This window comes from Cetorhinus maximus, chromosome 6 (assembly GCF_964194155.1).
Source record: "Cetorhinus maximus chromosome 6, sCetMax3.hap1.1, whole genome shotgun sequence".
Taxonomy (NCBI): Eukaryota; Metazoa; Chordata; class Chondrichthyes; order Lamniformes; family Cetorhinidae; genus Cetorhinus; species Cetorhinus maximus.
In genome coordinates this window covers 156,923,714-156,942,486 of record NC_135884.1, presented here as the reverse complement: position 1 = coordinate 156,942,486, position 18,773 = coordinate 156,923,714, and the positions used below count along the sequence as shown (strand labels likewise).

At 43.4% G+C, this 18,773-nt stretch overlaps 2 protein-coding genes across 3 annotated transcripts in view; one reads left to right on the top strand and one right to left on the bottom strand.

Moving 5' to 3' along the window:
* The window catches only part of zc3h18 (zinc finger CCCH-type containing 18), a 203,110-nt gene that overhangs the window by 171,537 nt on the left and 12,800 nt on the right, over positions 1–18,773 (top strand). For both annotated transcript variants that reach the window (XM_078544708.1, XM_078544707.1), the window contains exons 12-15: positions 5,607–5,741; positions 12,716–12,865; positions 13,846–13,986; positions 15,564–15,724. In XM_078544708.1, the coding sequence (XP_078400834.1) occupies positions 5,607–5,741; positions 12,716–12,865; positions 13,846–13,986; positions 15,564–15,724 (587 nt within the window). The remainder of the gene's footprint in view (positions 1–5,606; positions 5,742–12,715; positions 12,866–13,845; positions 13,987–15,563; positions 15,725–18,773) is intronic.
* Positions 8,968–9,342, bottom strand: LOC144682273 (histone H2B-like). The gene has a single exon (XM_078544744.1). It carries the CDS (start codon positions 9,340–9,342, stop codon positions 8,968–8,970), a length of 375 nt encoding a protein of 124 aa, XP_078400870.1.

Here is an 18,773-nt window from a genome sequence, read left to right as displayed (position 1 = left end):
ACATTGAGGATACCCTCCATCATGTTGTGTGGCACTACCACCGTGCTAAATAGGATAGATTTCGAACAGATCTCGTAACTCAAGACTGGACATCCATGAAGCACTGTGGGCCATCATCAGCAGCAGAATTGTACTCAACCACAATCTGTAACCTCATGGCCCAGCATAACCCCCACTCTACCATTACCATCAATCCAGGGGATCAACCCTGGTTCAATGAAGAGTGCAGGAGGGCATGCCAGGAGCAGCACCAGGCATACCTAAAAATGAGTTGTCAACCTGGTGAAGCTGTGACACAGGACTGCTTGTGTGCCAAGCAGCATAAGCAGCAAGTGATAGACAGAGCTAAGCAATCCCACAACCTACAGATCAGATCTAAGCTCTGCAGTCGTGAATGATGGTGGACAATTGAACAACTCACTAGAGGAGGAGACTCCACAAATAATCCCATCCTCAATGATGGGGGAGCCCAGCACGAGTGCGAAAGATAAGAAATTTGCTACAATCTTCAGGCAGAAGTGCCAAGTGGATGATCCACCTCGACCTCCTCCAAAAGGTCCCCAGCATCACAGATGCCAATCTTCAGCCAATTCAGTTCACTCCACGTGATATCAAGAAACGGCTGAAGGCACTGGATAGTGCAAAGGCTATGGGCTCTGACAATATTCCAGCAATAGTACTGAAGACTTGTGCTCCATAACTTGTCGCGCCTCCTAGCCAAGCTGTTCCAGTACTGATTGTACACTGGCATCTATCCGGCAATGTGGAAAATTGCCCAGGAAAGTCTTGTACACAAAAAGCAGGATAAATCCAAACTGGCCAATTACCATCTCAAGTCTACTCGTGATCATCAGTAAAGTGATGGAAAGGGTCATTAACAGTGCTATCAAACGGCACTTGCTTAGCATTAACGTGCTCACTGACACTCAGTTTGGGTTCAGCCAGGGCCACTCAGCTCCTGACCTCATTACAGCCTTGGTTCAAACATGGACAAAAGAGCTGAACTCCCAAGGTGAGGTGAGAGTGACTGCCCTTGACATCAAGGCCGCATTTAACCGAGTGTGGCATCAAGGAGCCCTAGCAAAACTGGAGTCAATGGGAATCGGGGAAAACTCTCCACTGGTTGGAGTCATACCTAGCACAAAGGAAGATGGTTGTGGTTGCCGGAGGTAAATATCTCAGCTGCAGGACATCACTGCAGGAGTTCCTGAAGGTAGTGTCCTCGGCCCAACTATCTTCAGCTGCTTCATCAGTGACCTTCCTTTCATCATAAGGTCAGAAGTGGGGATGTTTGCTGATGATTGCACAATGTTCAGCACCATTTGCGACTCCTCAGGTACTGATGCAGTCCATGTCCAAATGCAGCAAGACCTGGACAGTATCCAGGCTTGGGCTAACAAATGGTTAGTAACATTTGCGCCACACAAGTGTCAGGCAATGACCATCTCCAACAAAAGAGATTCTAACCATCGCCCCTTGACGTTCAATGACATTACCATCACTGAATCCCCCACTATCAACATCTTGGGGGTTACCATTGACCAGAAACTGAATTGGGCTAGCCATATAAATACTGTGGCTACAAGCACAGGTCAGAGGCTAGGAATCCTGCAATGAGTAACTCACCTCCTGACTCCCCAAAGCCTGTCCGACATCTTCAAGGCACAAGTCAGGAGTATGATGGAATACTCCCCACTTGCCTGGATGACTGCAGCTCCCACAACACTCATGAAGCTTGACACCATCCACGACAGCAGCCCGCTTGATTGGCATCCCTTCTGCAAGTATTCACTCCCTCCATCGCCAATGCACGGTAGCAGCAGTGTGTATCATCTACAAGATGCACTGCAGGAATTCACCAAGGCTCCTTAGACAGCACCTTCCTAACCCACGACCGCTACCATCTGGAAGGACAGGGGCAGCAGACAGATGGGAACACCAGCACCTGGAAGTTCCCCTCCAAGCCACTCACCATCCTGACTTGGAAATATATCGCTGTTCCTTCACTGCCGCTGGGTCAAAATCCTGGAACTCCCTCCCAAACAGCACTGTGGATGTACCTACACCACATGGACTGCAGCGGTTCAAGGAGTTAGCTCACCACCACCTTCTCAAGGGCAATTCGGCATGGGCAATAAATGCTGACCCAGCCAGCAAAGCCCACATCCCGTGACTGAATTTTTAAAAAAAAAACACCAGTTAGGCCTCATCGGGAGTACTGCATCCAGTCTGGGCTCCATGCTTGAGGAAAGACATGAAGACATTGGAGAGGGTGCAGAGGAGATTCACAAGAATGATTCCAGGGATAAACAGCTGCAGCTGTGAGGATAGATTGGAGAGGTTGGGACTGTTTTCCTTGGAGAAAAGAAGGCTGAGAGGAGACTCGATAGAGGTATTCAAAATCCTAAATACTAAATAGTAAATAGGTAAATAGTGAAAAACTGTTCCCACTCAAGACAGAATGAAGAACTAGAGGGCACACTTTGAAAATAATTGAGAAAGGGAACAATAGTGATTTGAGGGAAAATTTTTCCACCCAGAGGGTGGCTGGAGTCTGGAACAAGTTTCATGAGAGGGTGATGGAGGCAGGCTTGATCGAGGTATTCAAAAGGGAATTGGATTGCTATCTGAAAAGAACGTGCATGGTTGTGGGTCTAAGGCAGGGAAGTGGGATGAGGTTGAATGCTTTCAGACAGCCAGTGCAGGCTCGATGGATCGAACGGCCTCCTTTTGCACTGTACAGATTCTGTGATGCTTTACCCATCTGCTGTTTTTGCTCCAGTTGTACTCTCTACATTGAGGCTGACCAAATTTGTCACATGACACGCTAACTCCATGTTGGACTGGCCTCGAAGGGCACCTACCACATTACTGTTGGCCAGATTTTTTCCCAAGATAATTTTTAGGCCACATTATAGAGCACTCCTGGGGCAATGAGAAGGCATTATCTTTCCTCAAAGGTGTATCTCTCATTTGCTTTTATCATCGATGGGAAACGCTCATCTGTTTAACTGTTGTATGAGAGTAACTCAAGTTGCCTTAACTTCTGACTTCCCCCCCCTGTCTCTACTCATAGAAGGCCATAGAGGCCCAGACCCTCCTTTCAAATTGTGATTGTGTGCTATCACTGACCTGGAGCTGAATTCATTCCGCATAATCACTGATTAATGTCCATTTTAATGAGTGCACCGATCTTAGTTCTATGCACTATAAATAAAGGTGTTGAAATAGCTGCTTGTCTGATAGCAGGATGATGTGTTTCTAAACGTTCCTTCCACGCTTCTCTTGTTGGGCCTCCTTTCACTGTTTTTAGGAACAGGCTCCGAGTTGCACACTCTAAATCTGTATTACCTCCAGATCAATTCCAAATTTCTGTAAGTCTAAGTTTGTACTCTTGATGATGCCTTGGATGCAATTCCGCCCGGGATTTATTGGAGAAAAGAGGAATTCCAGTAGTGTGGAAACATTGCTGACTTTTGGATCAAAGAAGATTGGAGTTAGAAATGACATAAAAGCAACCCAGTGCATACTAATTTTGGACTTGGTTCATGCAACTCTGGAAATGTTTAGCACATAGATGGAAGTTGAAACCAAAACGCAGAAGAGAAGCTTGTTGCTGTTCTACGATTTCATCAGGGAGAATCTGTTATGAGCTGAAAGATAATTTATTCTGGGGAAAGTCCATCCAGGGAAGACTGCAGTTCAGTTATCATTGTTCAAGTTTCCTTCATGCAAAGAGACTAAGTTAAAGGTTAAAGGAAGATTGCTCAATAGGATTTGAAGACCAGAGATTCTCTCAAGAAGTTAGGATTAAGAAGGAAATTTGGGCAAAATTTTTCTACCCAAAGGGTAGTTGAGCAACCTACCAAGGAAATTGTTTGAAGGAAATCAACAGCTACTTGGTGGTTGAGGGGCATGCAACAGTGGAGACAGCTCAAAAATTATTGAATTAATTGGAAATATTTGTGTCAGAGCTATGACATAATTTACTCCAGACAAGTGTAAAATACTGGTCAACAATTGTGCACCATGAAAGGTATTAAAGTAACTGAGAAGAAAGTTGAAAATGATTGAAGAACCTTAATGGACAATCAACATGTTTGACCATAAGTAAATCTGTTAGAATGTTGAATTATGATGCCAAACAGTGAAGTACAAGCCTCTGAGTACCACCATTAAACTATGTAGTGCTCTGGTCAGATAACATTTGTGTGTCCAGTCCTGGTCACTGAGACACCAGAGAAACAGCCAAGCCCTCAAAGCAGTATTAAGAGGTATAGGGGTGATCTCTAGCGTTCAGCATTTAATTTGTGAGGACTGGGAAAACGTAGACTTCTGAACCTTGAGAAGATGTCTAAGAGGTGGACATCTAATGGATTATAATGTAGTTAAGGGTATAGGAAAAGTAAATTCAAATTATCACTGAATTAATTTGGAAGAATAAGACCAGGAGACATGGCTTCAAAGAAGTACGATATATAGCAAATTTAGGGTTGATGTCATGAAGGTGTTCTTCACGTAATCAATGCATGGAATGGGTTCCCAGATAGAGCAGTGGAAACAAAAAAAATGGAGCCATTTATGGACCAATTGAATATGGCAGTGGGGTCTTTAGGGCTCTTCTGAATTCATCAACCAGGATGTGCCAAATGGCCTTCCTCATCCATAATAATTTAGAAGAGGAAATGCCTTGCGCCTTTACATAATCAGAAGCAAAATTCCCACTAGCCATTTAATTGGTGTTACAAAGGCATAATTGAATATAACTGTATCACGGCTGTAGATTAACAATACAATATGCAAGGTACTTTGGGGATAAAGAGAGGAAGTGCTACTAACGTAATTGCATGACATAAAAACATGTTTGCCACATCAGTAATTGAACTGGTTTGGGCAGGCAGTCTTGAAAGTCATCAATGATGTTATAAATGACTCTCTGGACACAACTGTGAAAGAGTCTAATTCAATCACCCCAGTTAACATGTAGATTAGACATCCTGTCCACTTGTTGCCTGTGGCAAGTTTTGTCAGTGGAGCAAGAAGTTTTTTGGTTTCTCTTGAGTTGTGATTTGGGTGGAGTCGACTATCAGTGAAGTTTGTAGCAATTGAAACTGGAAAAACTACCATCATGTTGGAGAGTCAGATTGGCATTGCACAATAAATGGCTCTAAATATATTTTCATTTTACAGAGGAAAAAAATGACAATTTGACAGATAATCATAGGAATGATAACTCTTGATTTCTGAACAAGAAGTCCAATAACTTGCTCGTGTGTTGCAGTTGACCGGTATGTTCACACTTAGTGATGCACTTCAGGTGTAGACACCTCTTTGCATTACTAAAATTTGAAAATCAAAGTTTATTAATTTCATTTTGAAGTGGTGTTCAAATTTTGAAATCATTAATGAAGATAAGGAGCTGAATGTGCCTGTGAACTTTCTTCTGATGATGGACTACCTAAAACCATGAAGGTCAATAGTCACATTGGCTGTTTCTTTCTCTCTTTAGTGAAAGGTTTGATGTGAAATATAAATAACCTTATGGGGAGGGGGTTTTAAAAAACTGGATATTATGGTAAACTCACTAGATATTCTGATTTCCTCAGGTCACGGTCATTCTCATCCTCGCCCTCCCCAACTCCATCGCCATCACGGGCAAAAGATGCTGCTGGTGCAAAGACCAAAGCTGGAGCAGGCAGCATTGGCGGAGGTGGAGATGCTCCTGCTCCCACAGGAAAAAGGTAAAATAAACAACTTACCTCGATTTAGTCAATACAGCATTGTCCATATTCCTAGTGACCTGTTAGAATTTTCACAAATGTTAGAGCTTCATGGTGTATCTTTTATTCGATATATTTGTTTTCATTCCTATACCCATGATAACATGGGAATAAAACTAAACTTCAGTGATATTTTAGTTATCATTCCTCCTGCAGCTTTGATAATACAGATAGTGATGGTCCTCCTGTAAGCTGAAATAGACCCTTTTCCCTTTTTACCCAGTGAACTATGTGCAAATATGCACTTACACCTTTTACCTTAGAATGCACTGGATGGCTGTGGGCTTTAAAGTGTAAACCTGAACTGATGTGCTATGATGTGACCTCTGATTGGAAAAGATACCCTTAGGCTTGAAGGTCTGCACGGCATGCCTATGATCATGGTCTCTACATTTTTCTATATTTGTCTGGTAGCGTTTTTGTTTCTGTACTGATGGCTCTGATTTTCTTTGGGAAGCATATGCTGTCTGCAATTTCTTTCTCCATTTGCCCTGTTCTCCACTCCTTGCTGTTCAGTGCCCTCTTGCCTCCATTCCTTCCAGTGTCCCCTTGTGAATTATGTAAATTGCTGAAAAAAGAAACATGCTGTCGAAACTTTTCATCTTGCACTCATCAGGACAGATGCAAGAATGCCAAATTTCAAAGGGAGCACCAATTTATGCCGCATAAAATAAGGGTGCTGATTGAATCACAAAACTGTTCACAAAACTTCACAGAATTGATCACAAAAAGTTAGTATGCAGATACAATGAATCACATAAAGTTAGTATGCAGGTGCAGCAAGTGATTAGGAAGCCATATGGAATGCTGTTGTTTATTGCAAAGGGAATTGAATTTTTTTTAAATCGTTCAAGGGATGTGGGCACCGCTGGCTAGGCCACACTTATTGCCATCCCCAATTGACCTTGAGAAGATGGTGGTGAGTTGCCTACTTGAACTGCTGCAGTCATTTAAAAGTAGATATGTTTTGCCACAGTTTTACAGGGCATTGGTGTAACCATGTCCGGAGTACTGTGTACAGTTTTTGGACTCCTTATTTAAGAAAGGATATAAATGTGTTAGAAGCAGTTCAGATCAGGTTTGCTCAACTGATAGCTGGGATGATAGCTGGGGTGGGGTTATCTTATGAGAAAGGGTTGAACAGGCTGTGTCTGTATCCGTTGGAGTTTAAAAGAATGAGAGGTGATCTTATTGAAACATATAAGATCCTGAACAGACTTGACAGAGTGGAGAGGGTGCAGAGGAGGTTTACCAGGATGCTGCCTGGTCTGGAGGTTATTAGCTATGAGGAGAGGTTGGAGAAACTCGGATTGTTCTCACTAGAGCGACGGAGATTGAGGGGCGACTTGATAGAAGTTTACAAAATTATGAGTGGCATGGACAGAGTAGATAGAAGCTTTTTCCCAGGGTGTAAGAGTCAATTACATGGGGACAAAGATTTAAGGTGAGAGGAGAAAACTATAGAGGAGATGTGCGGGGCAAGTTTTTTACGCAGAGGGTAGTGAGTGTCTGGAATTCGCTGCCAGAGGAGATGGTGGAAGCAGGTACGAAAGTGGTGTTTAAGAGGCAGCTTGACAAATACATGAATAGGATGGGAATAGAGGGATACGGACCCTGGAAGTGCAAAATGTTTTAGTTGATGGGCAATATGATCGGCTCAGCCTTGGAGGGCCTGTTCCTGTGTTGTACTTTTCTTTGTTCTTTGTAGCCTGGGGAACTACGTTAATAGGTATGACAGGAGACAGGCAATGGCTAGCATTTAAAGAATTAATACATGGTTTACAACAAATTTACACTCCTTTAAGGCACAAAAATCCAGCAGGAAAAGTGATCCAACCTGGCTAACAAGAGAAGTTGAAGATTATATTAGATTAAAGGAAGAGGCTTATAAAGTTGTCAAAAAGTAGTAAACCTGAGGATTGGGAGCATTTTAGAATTCAGCAAAGGAGAACCAAGAAACTGATAAAGAGAAAATCAAACATGATAGTAAACTGGCGAGAAACAAAAATGAACTGTAAAAGCTTCTATTGGTATGTGAAAAGGAAAAGATTAGCAAAGACAAATGTGGGCCCACAGCAAGCTGAGACAGGAGAATTTATAATGGGGAATAAGGAAATGGCACAGAAACTAAACAAATACTTTGTGTCTGTTTTCACGGTGGAAGATACAAAAAAACCTCTCCGAAATACGAGAGAACCAAAGGACTGGCGAAATTGAGGACTGAAAGAAATTAGTATTAGTAAAAAAGTAGCACTGGAGAAATTAGAGGGACTGAAATTTGGTAAATGCCCTGGACCTGATGATTTACATCCCAGAGTGTTGAAGGAGGTGGCTGTAGACAAAGTGGATGCATGGTGGTCATCTTCCAAAATTCTAGAGATTCTGGAACAGTTCCTTCAAATTGGAAGATAGCAAATGTATCCCCACAATTTAAGAAAGGAGAGAAAACAAGGCATTACAGACCCGTTAGCCTGACATCAGTAGGGAAAATACTAGAATCTATTATAAAGGATGTGATAACTAGACACTTTGAAAATAACGGTAGGATTGGGCAGAGCCAATATAGATTTCTGAAAGGGAAATCATGTTTGATGAACACGTTGAGAGTTTTTTGAGGATGAACCAGTGGATGTGGTGTATTTGGGTTTTCAGAAGGCTTTCGATAAGGTCCCATGCAAGAGGTTACTAAGCAAAATTAGAGCACACGAGATTGGGGGTGATATACTGGCATGGATTGGGGGCTGGTTAGTGGGCAGAAAACAGAGATAGGAATAAACGGATCATTCTCAGGTTGGCAGGCAGTGATCAGTAGGATACTGCAATGATCAGTGCTTGGGCTCCATCTGTTCACATTCGATATCAATGATTTGAATGTGGGGACCAAATGTAATATTTCTAGGTTTGTTGATGACATAAAACTAGATGGGGTTGTGAGGAGGATGCAAAAAAAGGCTTCAAGGGGATTTAGACAGGCTAAGTGAGTGGGCAAGAACATGGCTTGCCCATCCGCAATTGCCCTTTAGGAGGTGGTGGTGAGCCACTGCATTGAACTGCTGCAGGCACACCCACAATGCTGCTTGGGAGCAAGTTCCAGGATTTTGGCCCAGCAACAGTGAAGGAACAGCGATATAGTTCCAAGTTAGGATGGTGTGTAACTTGTATGTGTTTTTCAGTCCATTGCAGTGTTTTACTCGGAGCTGGTGTACTTGGTCACCACCTTTTTCCCTTCCGACACGACGTACTTGGCCAGTTCCCCGGGCAGCAGCAGGCGCACGGCGGTCTGGATCTCCCGGGAGCTGATGGTGCTGCGCTTGTTGTAATGGGCCAGGCAGGAAGCCTCACCTGCAATGCGCTCGAAAATATCATTCACGAATGAGTTCATGATGCTCATGGCCTTGGAGGAGATGCCGGTGTGGGGGGGAACCTGCTTCAACACTTTGTAGTTGTAGAGGGAGTGAATCTCCTTCCTCGACCTTCGCCGCTTCTTCCCGCCGTTTGTTGCCGGTTTCTTTAAGGCTTTCTTGGCTCCTTTCTTGGGAGCCGGTTTCTTCTCATCAACCATCTTCAGTTTTAGACACAGAAATAGGGGAACTTGCAGGTAGTGGTGTTCCCATGCATCTTCTGCCCATGTTCTTCTCGGTGGTAGAGGTTGCAGGTTTAGAAGGTGCTGTCTGAGGAACCTTGGTGAGCTGCTGCGGGGCATCTTGTCGACGATACACAATGCCACCACTGTGCATCAGTAGTGGAGGAAGTGGGTGTTGAAGGTAGTGGATGGGGTGGAAATCAAGCAGGCTGCCTTGTCCTGGATGGTGTGGAGCTTCTTGACTGACGTTGGAGCTGCACTCATCCAGGCAAGTTGAGAGTATTCCATCACACTCCTGTGCCTTGTAGATGGTGGACAGGCTTTGGGGAGTCAGGGGATGAGTTACTCTCCACAGAGTTCCTAGCCTCTAACCTGCTCTTGTAGCCACAGTATTTATCTGGCTGGTCCAGTTCAGTTTCTGGTCAATGGTAAAAAAACCCCCCCCCCCCCCCCCCCCCCGCCACCCCAAGGAAGTTGGTAACTTTTTTTTTTATTCATTCACGGGATGTGGGCTTTGCTGGCTGGGCCAGCATTTATTGCCCATCCCCAACTGCCCTTGAGAAGGTGGTGGTGAGCTGCCTTCTTGAACCGCTGCAGTCCACGTGGTGACCCACAGTGCTGTTAGGAAGGGAGTTCTAGAATTTTAACCCAGAGACAGTGAAGGAACGGCGATATAGTTCCAATTCAGAAGGGTGAGTAACTTGGAGGGGAACTTCCAGATGGTGGTGTTCCCATCTGTCTGCTGCCCCTGTCCTTCTAGATGGTAGTGGCCATGGGTTTGGAAGGTGCTGTCTCAGGAGCCTTGGTGAATTCCTGCAGTGCACCTTGTAGATGGTGTGTCAGTGGTGGAGGGAGTGAATGTTTGTGGATGTGGTGCCATTCAAGCGGGCTGCTTTGACCTGGACAGTGTCACGCTTCATGAGTGTTGTGGGAGCTACACTCACTCAGGCAAGTGGGGAGCATTCCATCACACTCCTGACTTGTGCCTTGTCGATGGTGGACAGGCTTTGGGGAGTCAGGAGGTGAGTTACTCACCGCAGGATTCCTAGCCTCTGACCTACTCTTGTGGTCATAGTATTTATATGGCTAATCCAGTTCAGTTTCTGGTCAATGGTAACCCCCCCCAGGATGTTGATAATGGGGGATTCAGTGATGGTAATGCCACTGAACATCAAGGGGCGATGGTTGGATTCTCTCTTGTTGGAAATGGTCATTGCCTGACACTTGTGTGGCGCGAATGTTACTTGCCACTTGTCAGCCCAAGCCTGGATATTGTCCAGGTCTTGCTGCATTTGGACATGGACTGCTTCAGTATTTGAGGAGTTGCGAATGGTGCTGAATATTGTGCTGTACAACTGGATTGTACAATTCAATACAATTGAAATATTGTATTCAATTCTGGGCACCCCACTTCATGAAAATATCAAGGCTTTAGGAGAGACTGCCAAGGAGATTTATTAGAATGGTACCAGGGATGAGGGACTTCAGTTATGTGGAGAGACTGGGATTATTCTCCTTTAAACGGAGAAGCTTAAGGGGAGATTTAATTATGAAGAATTTTGATTGAGTCAGTGAAGAGAAGCTGTATCTAGTGGCAGAAAGGTCAGTAAGCAGAGGAGGGAGATTTGCAGTAACTGGCAAAAGAACATAAGGGGAAATTTACACAATGAGTTATGATGATCTGGAATGCACTGTGTGCAAGGGTGATGGGAGCAGTTTCAATAGTAACTTTCAAAGGGGAATTGAATAAATACTCAAAAGAAAATTTTACAAAGCTATGGGGAAAGAGCATATGGGAAGTGGGATTAACTGGATAGCTTTTTCAAAGCCTGCTCAGGCACGATGAGCCAAATGTCATTGTCCTGTCTGTATATGATTCTGCTCATCCTCAGCATCATAGAATCACAGAATAGGTATGGCACAGGAGGAGGCCATTTGGCCCATGGTGTTTGCACCAGCTCTCCAAATCAGCAGTTCACCTAGTTCCATCTCCCGCCTTCTCCCCATAACCCTGCACATTCTTCCTTTTCAGATAACAATCTAATTCCCTTTTTAATGCTTCAATTGAATCTGCCTCCACCACACCCTCAGGCAGTGCTTTCCAGACCCTAACCACTCGCTGCATGAAAAAGTTTCTCCTCCTATCACTATTGCTTCTTTTATTAATTGCTTTAAGTCTGTGCACCCTCGTTCTCGATCCTTTCATGAGTGGGAACAGTTTCTCCCTATCTACTCTATCCAGACCCCTCATGATTTTGAATACCTCTATGAAATCTCTTCTCAGCCTTCTTTTCTCTTAAGGACAACAACCCTAACTTTTCCAGCCTGTCTTCATAGAAGTTCCTCATCCCGGGAACCATTTTCATAAATCTTTTCTGCACACTCTCCAATGTCTTCACATCCTTCCTAAAGTACAGAGCCCCGAACTGGATGCAATTCTTTAGCTGAAGCCAAGCTAGTGTCTTATACAAGCTCAGTGTAACCTCCTTGTTCTTGTACGCTATGCCCCTTTTAATAAAACCCAGGATGCTGTATGTTTTATTAACCGCTCTGTCAACCTGTTTTGCCACCTTCGATGACTTATGCACAAATACACCTCTGCTTCTGCATCCTGTTAAGAGTTGTACCCCCTATTTTATACTGTCTTTTCATGTTCTTTCTATCAAAATGAATCACTTCACATTTCTCTGCATTGAACTTCATTTGACACCTGTCCGCCCATTCCGCCAGTACCTTGGGGCAATAGTATTACTGTGAATCGGAATGACTTCATCTAAGCAGCAGAAATTATACTATGATGCAATTCTGTTGGATATTCTGGTTTCACAACCTGAAACTACAAACTCATTTCAAATTTCAATAGGTTACCTCTTCCCATTAGAGACGTAATGATAATTTACATGGATCATCCAATTCTAAATATAGTCAACCAATAAACAAAATTGATGTGTGGGAATAATTTCTACTTGCAGGGTTCACCTTTGAACTGCTTTCTTTCTGCTACTTCACTCAGGCCCTAATCAAAGAGTTAACAGCTGTCCTGTCCCATAGTCTCCTAGAACTGCAGGGGCTACATTTAACCCCATTATAAATGTTGTTTATCAAAGTACACATGCACACGAAAGTTGCTGTGAATTGATGCCATGGATGGAGTGCTGAGTTTCTCACTGCAAGGAAGCTTTCCATCAGATCTGTTCAGTGACTACAGTTCATAGTTATTGCAATGCAGCCAGTAATTGGCTTGGTTATTGATTCATTTACTAATGAGTAATCAGCTTGGCTACTGGGCCGATAATTGGCTGTTATTCATAAGCTTCAATCAATTCCTATATTTTTCCTTTTCTCCAAACAGTGAAAAGACTGTGAAGAAACTGCCATCGCCGCAGCCAATAGGGCACGCCACAGGGGCAAAGGTTCCAAAGACCACTGCAGAGGGCACGAAACCTGCTGAGAACAGAGATGGGCGAAAGAAGGAACGCCAGGCCCGGACCCCACCTAGGAGGTTTGACAGGGATTTAGATGGACTATCACTTTTGGATAAGCTCATTTATAACTAAGTGTTGTTAAAAATCAAAACAAGTCTCAAAGATAATGCCCTGCAACAAATCACTCTCTAAAACTGTCCTATTTTGTTTGGTGCTGTCACAGAACCAGCTGATCTGTTGCTGGAGAACTGTATGTTGGCTTCTTCTGGTCCAGTTTCTTCTAACCCTTCTACCCAATCAAGTAGCTGGTGTTATCCCAGTTTTTTTTTGAAGATTCTTCCTCTTTCAAACTTACTGCAATTCCTTTCAGCTCGGTCTGTTCCGGGATGTTTCTGAAAAATTTTGCCCATCACACCTGGTGTTTTGATCAATCTTCTTTTTTTTTATTCATTCACAGGATGTGGGCTTCGCTGGCTGGGCCAGCATTTATTGCCCATCCCTTGTGAAGGTGGTGGTGAGCTGCCTTCTTGAACCACTGCAGTCCATGTGGAGTAGCTCATGTTAAGTTTGTCACTGTGTCTTGCCACTTCCTTTTCAAACCCCCACCTCTAGTACTTGAACACAATCCCAGTTAACACTCCAGTTCAGTAGCAAGAGAGCGCTACATTGCCAAAGGCCCGTCTTATGCTGTCTTAGACCAAAACTCCATCTGCATTTTCAAGTGAACATAACTGATCCCATGGCACTATTCAAAGAAGAACAGGGAGGGCCTACGATGATCCCTCAAGCAACACCAACAAACATAATTATTGATCATTTTTATCATCATTGTTTGAAACGCTGAGACACTAAAGGATGAAGTATAAATGCATAATTCCTCCTTTCTGTTACATTATTACATGAGAAGGAAACCGCATTGAGTCTTTCTAGACTGAGAAATGTTTGCTTAGACCCTCCCTTGTTCTCTTGCATCATTCTCTGCACAAATATGATCAACATCTCAAATCTTTCTTTCTTTGCTCAATGAAACCTAAATACTCAATTTTCTTTTATGCAGGCGGACAGCAAGTGGCAGTGGAAGTGACAGTGGCAGCAGCTACAGTGGATCAAGCTCTCGTTCACGATCACATTCTCGTTCAGCATCTCGGTCGACATCAGCGTCTGGCTCCCAATCTGCATCGGGTTCCCACAGATCTAGGTAAGACAGGGTTTCTACTGTTTGCAATGTCCACCAACTTGTATAAAAACATTAATGTTAAACAGTGATCCTACTGCAGTCCCCACCATGTACAGTGTGTGTTCCTGAAAGGCGAGTCTGAAACAGCAGGACCAGTAGTTTAGGGCCCTGAAATTAGCCTCACAATTGGTTTAGAGGAGAGAAAAATCAGCCCAAATTCCTGTCCCAGATTGCTGCCCAGGACACGCTTGGTTTCAGTTGTGTTGTCCCTTTATTAAGTAGGCTACCAATACTCACATGAATTATGGCCAGTTGGGCAGGGTTTTGGAGAGCAGCCACTACCATGGGGGATGTACCCCAGTTGGGAGTCGATAACTTTGAGATGGGAAAAGTGGAAATAAAATTCCTATACATTATACAAATATCAATGTTAAAATATATGCTAACAGAATTGGGCAGGTTAATGCCAGACACAGATTCACAGAATCTTTACAATGCAGGAGGAGGCCATTGGGCCCATCGAGTCTGCACTGGCTCTCTCAAAGAGCACTCCAACTAGTCCCACTCCCCTGCCTTATCCCCATAACCTTGCACATTCTCTCTTTTCAGGTAGCAATCCAATTGCCTTTTGAATACTTCAATCAAACCTGCCTCCACCACCCTCTCAGGGAGTTTGTTCCAGACTCCAACCACCCTCTGGGTAAAAGATTTTTCCCCACATCACTTTTACTCCTTTTGCCAATTATTTTGAATCTGTGCCCTCTAGTTCTTGATGCTCTTGAGTGGGAACAGTTTCTCACTATTTACTCTGTCCATACACTTCAGGATCTTGAATACCTCAATCAAGTCTCCTCTCAGCCTTCTTTTCCCCAAGGAAAACAGTCCCAACCTCTCCGATCTATCCTCATACCTACAGTTCTTTATCCCTGGAATAATTCTTGTGAATCTCCTTTGTGCTCTCTCCAATGCCTTCACATCCTTCCTCAAGTGGGATGCCCAGAACTGGATGCAGTACTCCAGATGAGGCCTAATTAATGTCCTATACAAGTTTAACATGACCTCCTTACTTTTGTACTCAATGCCCCTATTAATAAAGCCTAAAATATTATATGCTTTGTTAACTGCTCCCTCAACATGCCCTGCCATCTTTAATGACTTATGTAGATACACACCGAGGTCCCCCTGTTCCTTTAGAGTTGCTCCCTTTATTTTATATTTTATATTCTCCATATTCATAAACAGACAGTTGTGGGGCAATATAAATTTACAGTGATCTCAGCCGGTAAGGATGGAAATAAACTGGTGCCAATGTCATTCCTTTTTTGCCTTGTGGTGGGCACGTTGCTTGCCTCTGCCAGCGCAACATAAAGTGCAACTGCTGGAGTTTAATGCAGGTGAAAGAAGAGCAGAGTCACAACCAGACTCCTTTCTTTCTGACTTTTTCCTTTTAAAACAAAGCTCCAGTTTTGATCATGTGACTCAGAGCAAGAGTTTTCTGTGTCTGCGGCCATGGCCATCCAGCATGGCGCCCAGTATGTCTTTTATTTTCAGTGTCTGACATGAAATGGAAGTGATTCTAAACATTAACTTTGTTCCAGGTCCCTCAGTGTGAGCAGTGTGTCATCCGTGTCGAGTGCGTCATCAAGCAGCAGCTCTGTAAGAAGTGCTGACTCTGAGAACATGTATGCAGACTTAGCTAGCCCCGTCTCATCCGCCAGCTCCCGATCGCAAGCCCCTGCTCAGAAGCAGAAGGAAAAATGTGCGTATCTCCCCTTGAAATACTTATTAAAGTGGATTTTCCCTCTTCAGAGGTGCTACTTGGGACATCTTAAATTGTAATTACTTCAGTAGTGCTGGAGTAGCTGAGTTCTCACAAGCAATGGGGTACAACAACGCCTAGTGTAGTCCAAAGCCTACATACCAGAAGTCCCAGCATCAGCCCTTATTCTGCGTTGAGTTAGCATGGGCATCAGTGGTGGCAGTACAATTCACCTCGGCACTGATATAGGGATAGTAAATAATCAACCAGGGGTTTCCGATCCTGACCCTGCTGGAAAGTTGCACCTGTGAATACCAGCGAGGATATGATTGGGCCCTGTTTTGTTGAACAGCCGGCTAACACTCACTGTCACACATTGACAATGGGCACTTTGGTAAAGTGTTGGAGTTCAGCCAGTCCCTGCAGAAACACATTCAACAGAAGTCAGAGAGGAAGGTTACGGGGGGAGGTGGAAAATAGATATCTGTTCAAACCTGAAGTTGCCAGACTCTGGGAAAGTATACAACTAACTGTTCAGATAGTGAGATGAATAGAGTTGGGTTGCAGGAAGTTCCATGCAATGGATCAATTCCAAGCAAAATGATTCCCACCCCATGTTGCTCCATTGTATGCCATCTAACCTGCAAAATGGCAAAAATCCCGAACTTTTGATAGAGCTTGGGCCACTCCTGAGAGAAAGTGCAGAGCTCAGATTCAAACATGAGACTGTGACCAGAGGTGTTAGCCTCCAGGCTTGCGTGTTATTGCAGAACCCTATCCTTTTCTCTGCATCTAGGTGTTGACAGCTGCTCCACATTCCAACATGATGACATGAAACAGACTGTATAAAGTTTTAAAATAAAAAGTATTGCATTTATATAGTGCTTTTCACGACCAACGGACGTCTCAAAGCGCTTTAAAGCCAAGTGTATTCAGTATTGTAACGTAGGAAATGCAGCAGCCAACTTGCGCACAGCAAGCTCACATAAACAGCGATGAGGCAGATAATCTGTTTAATTTTTTTTGTGATATTGATCAGTCTAGTTCAAGGTAACTGTTATTTCAGTAATTGGTATATTTTGAGTGTTGATATAATAATTAACGTTTTCAAAAGGAATCATGTAGCTCTAACCAAGCAACACGTTTAAGTAACGGAATTCCCAAATATGGCATGGACTAATGAAGCAAAAAGTATCAAAACACCAGCTTGGATTGCAAAGAGGCTGGAGGGCACAAACCCTTAGATATTCTTTGTTTGTGAGGACTTGAGGCACAGGTTTTCAACCTGGGGGACCCCAGTCTCTGCTTTCTCTGTATTTGGTGCCTCAGCAACTCATGTTTCTGTGAATGTACAATAATAAACAACACCTTCTGCAATGACAACAGTTTTTCTTGAGGAATTCCAGGGATATGATTAATGGCCAAGAAATGGCCTTAAAGTTTTCTTTGCATCATTATTTTAAAATGACTCTGAGGACTCCCTCCCTTGAAACGGCAGACAGAAAATTTGTTACAGAAATAACCCACAAGGAGAATTGATGGACAAATTAAGGACACTGAAAGAGAGTAAGGCGTCCAGCTATGATGGACTTCAAAGCCCAGTTTTAAAGGAGCTGACAAGTGAAACAAGTCACATCTTGATATGTATAAGACTGGGGCATGGAGGTAATCGGAAAACTCCATCAAAGAACCAGCACAGGCGCAATGAGCCAAATGACCTCCAGTGCTATACAATTCTATGATTCTACCTTAAGGGCATCATTAGAGTTAGTGCCAAGGGACTTAGAGAGGCAAATGATTTGCCAATTTGTAGAAAAGGGCAAGGAGTAACCCAGGGACCATGAACTTGACTTTGGTAGTAAAGATTTTTTTTTATTACTCTTTCACAGGATGAGGGCGTCGCTGGCTCGGCCAGCATTTGTTGCCCACCCCAAATTGCCCTTGAGAAGGTGGTGGCGATCCGCTTTCTTGAACTGCTGCAGAAAATATTAGAAAGTATCCTGAAAGGGACCAGGAGAAATGTAGAACGATGAGTCAGCACATAGGTTTGCAGGTGGTTGGGGTATCTTGCCAAATTTACTAGAGTACTTTGAGGATTTAATGGAGTTTTTTGACTAGGAGAACTCAGTAAATTCAGAGTTGAAAAGCACAGATTTAAGAGGATTTTTTTCTGAAGTGGATAACTAACTGAAGGAATTAGTTAAAGTGAGCACCATCTGTAGGGCACCATGGTGATTGGTCCTGAAGCCCTTGTGTATTTGTGATTTGGAGGAAGGGACATACTGTAATGTAATAAAGTTCTCCAAGTTTGCCAATTATGCATAACTAAAGAGCACAGTCCTGCTGCAAATGAATCTGGCCACAGGAAATATTTAATGTAGAAAAATGTAAATTCATGAAACTGGATAAGGGAAACAAGCATTGCAATTACAAAGTAATCAACAGGAAAGGATCTGGGGATTTAAATTGAAAACACTCTAAACCATCAGCACAATGTGTAACAGTGATGGAAAAGGATAACAGGATATTGGAATGTTCAGCTGGAGGGAAAGAGCACATGTTCACCTCCAGCTTGAGTATGGTGTATAGTCCTAGCCACCAAACCACAAGAGGACATCTTGATTTCACAAGGAGTATGAAAAAGAGCAGCTAAGTTATTCATTAAGGTTGGACAAAGACTAAGGATGTTTGGGATGTTTACAATAGAAAACGCATGATTTAGAGTTGACCTTTGATTTAGAGTTGACCTTATCTATGATCTTTCACGGAAGAGAGACTGGATTGCAGAGAGGTTCAAGATTAACTCCTAGGCTACAGGGAAGGTTTTTTTTATTCAATCACAGGATGAGGACATCCCTGGCAAGGCCACCATTTATTGCCTATCCCGAAATGTCCTTGAGAATGTTGTGGTGAGTTGCCTTCTTGACAACTGAATGACTTTCTAGGCCATTTCACAGGGCAGAAAAGAGCCAACTACCTTGCTGTGGGCCTGGAGTCACATGTAGGCCAGACCAAGTAATGATGACAGATATCCTTCCCTAAAGGATAT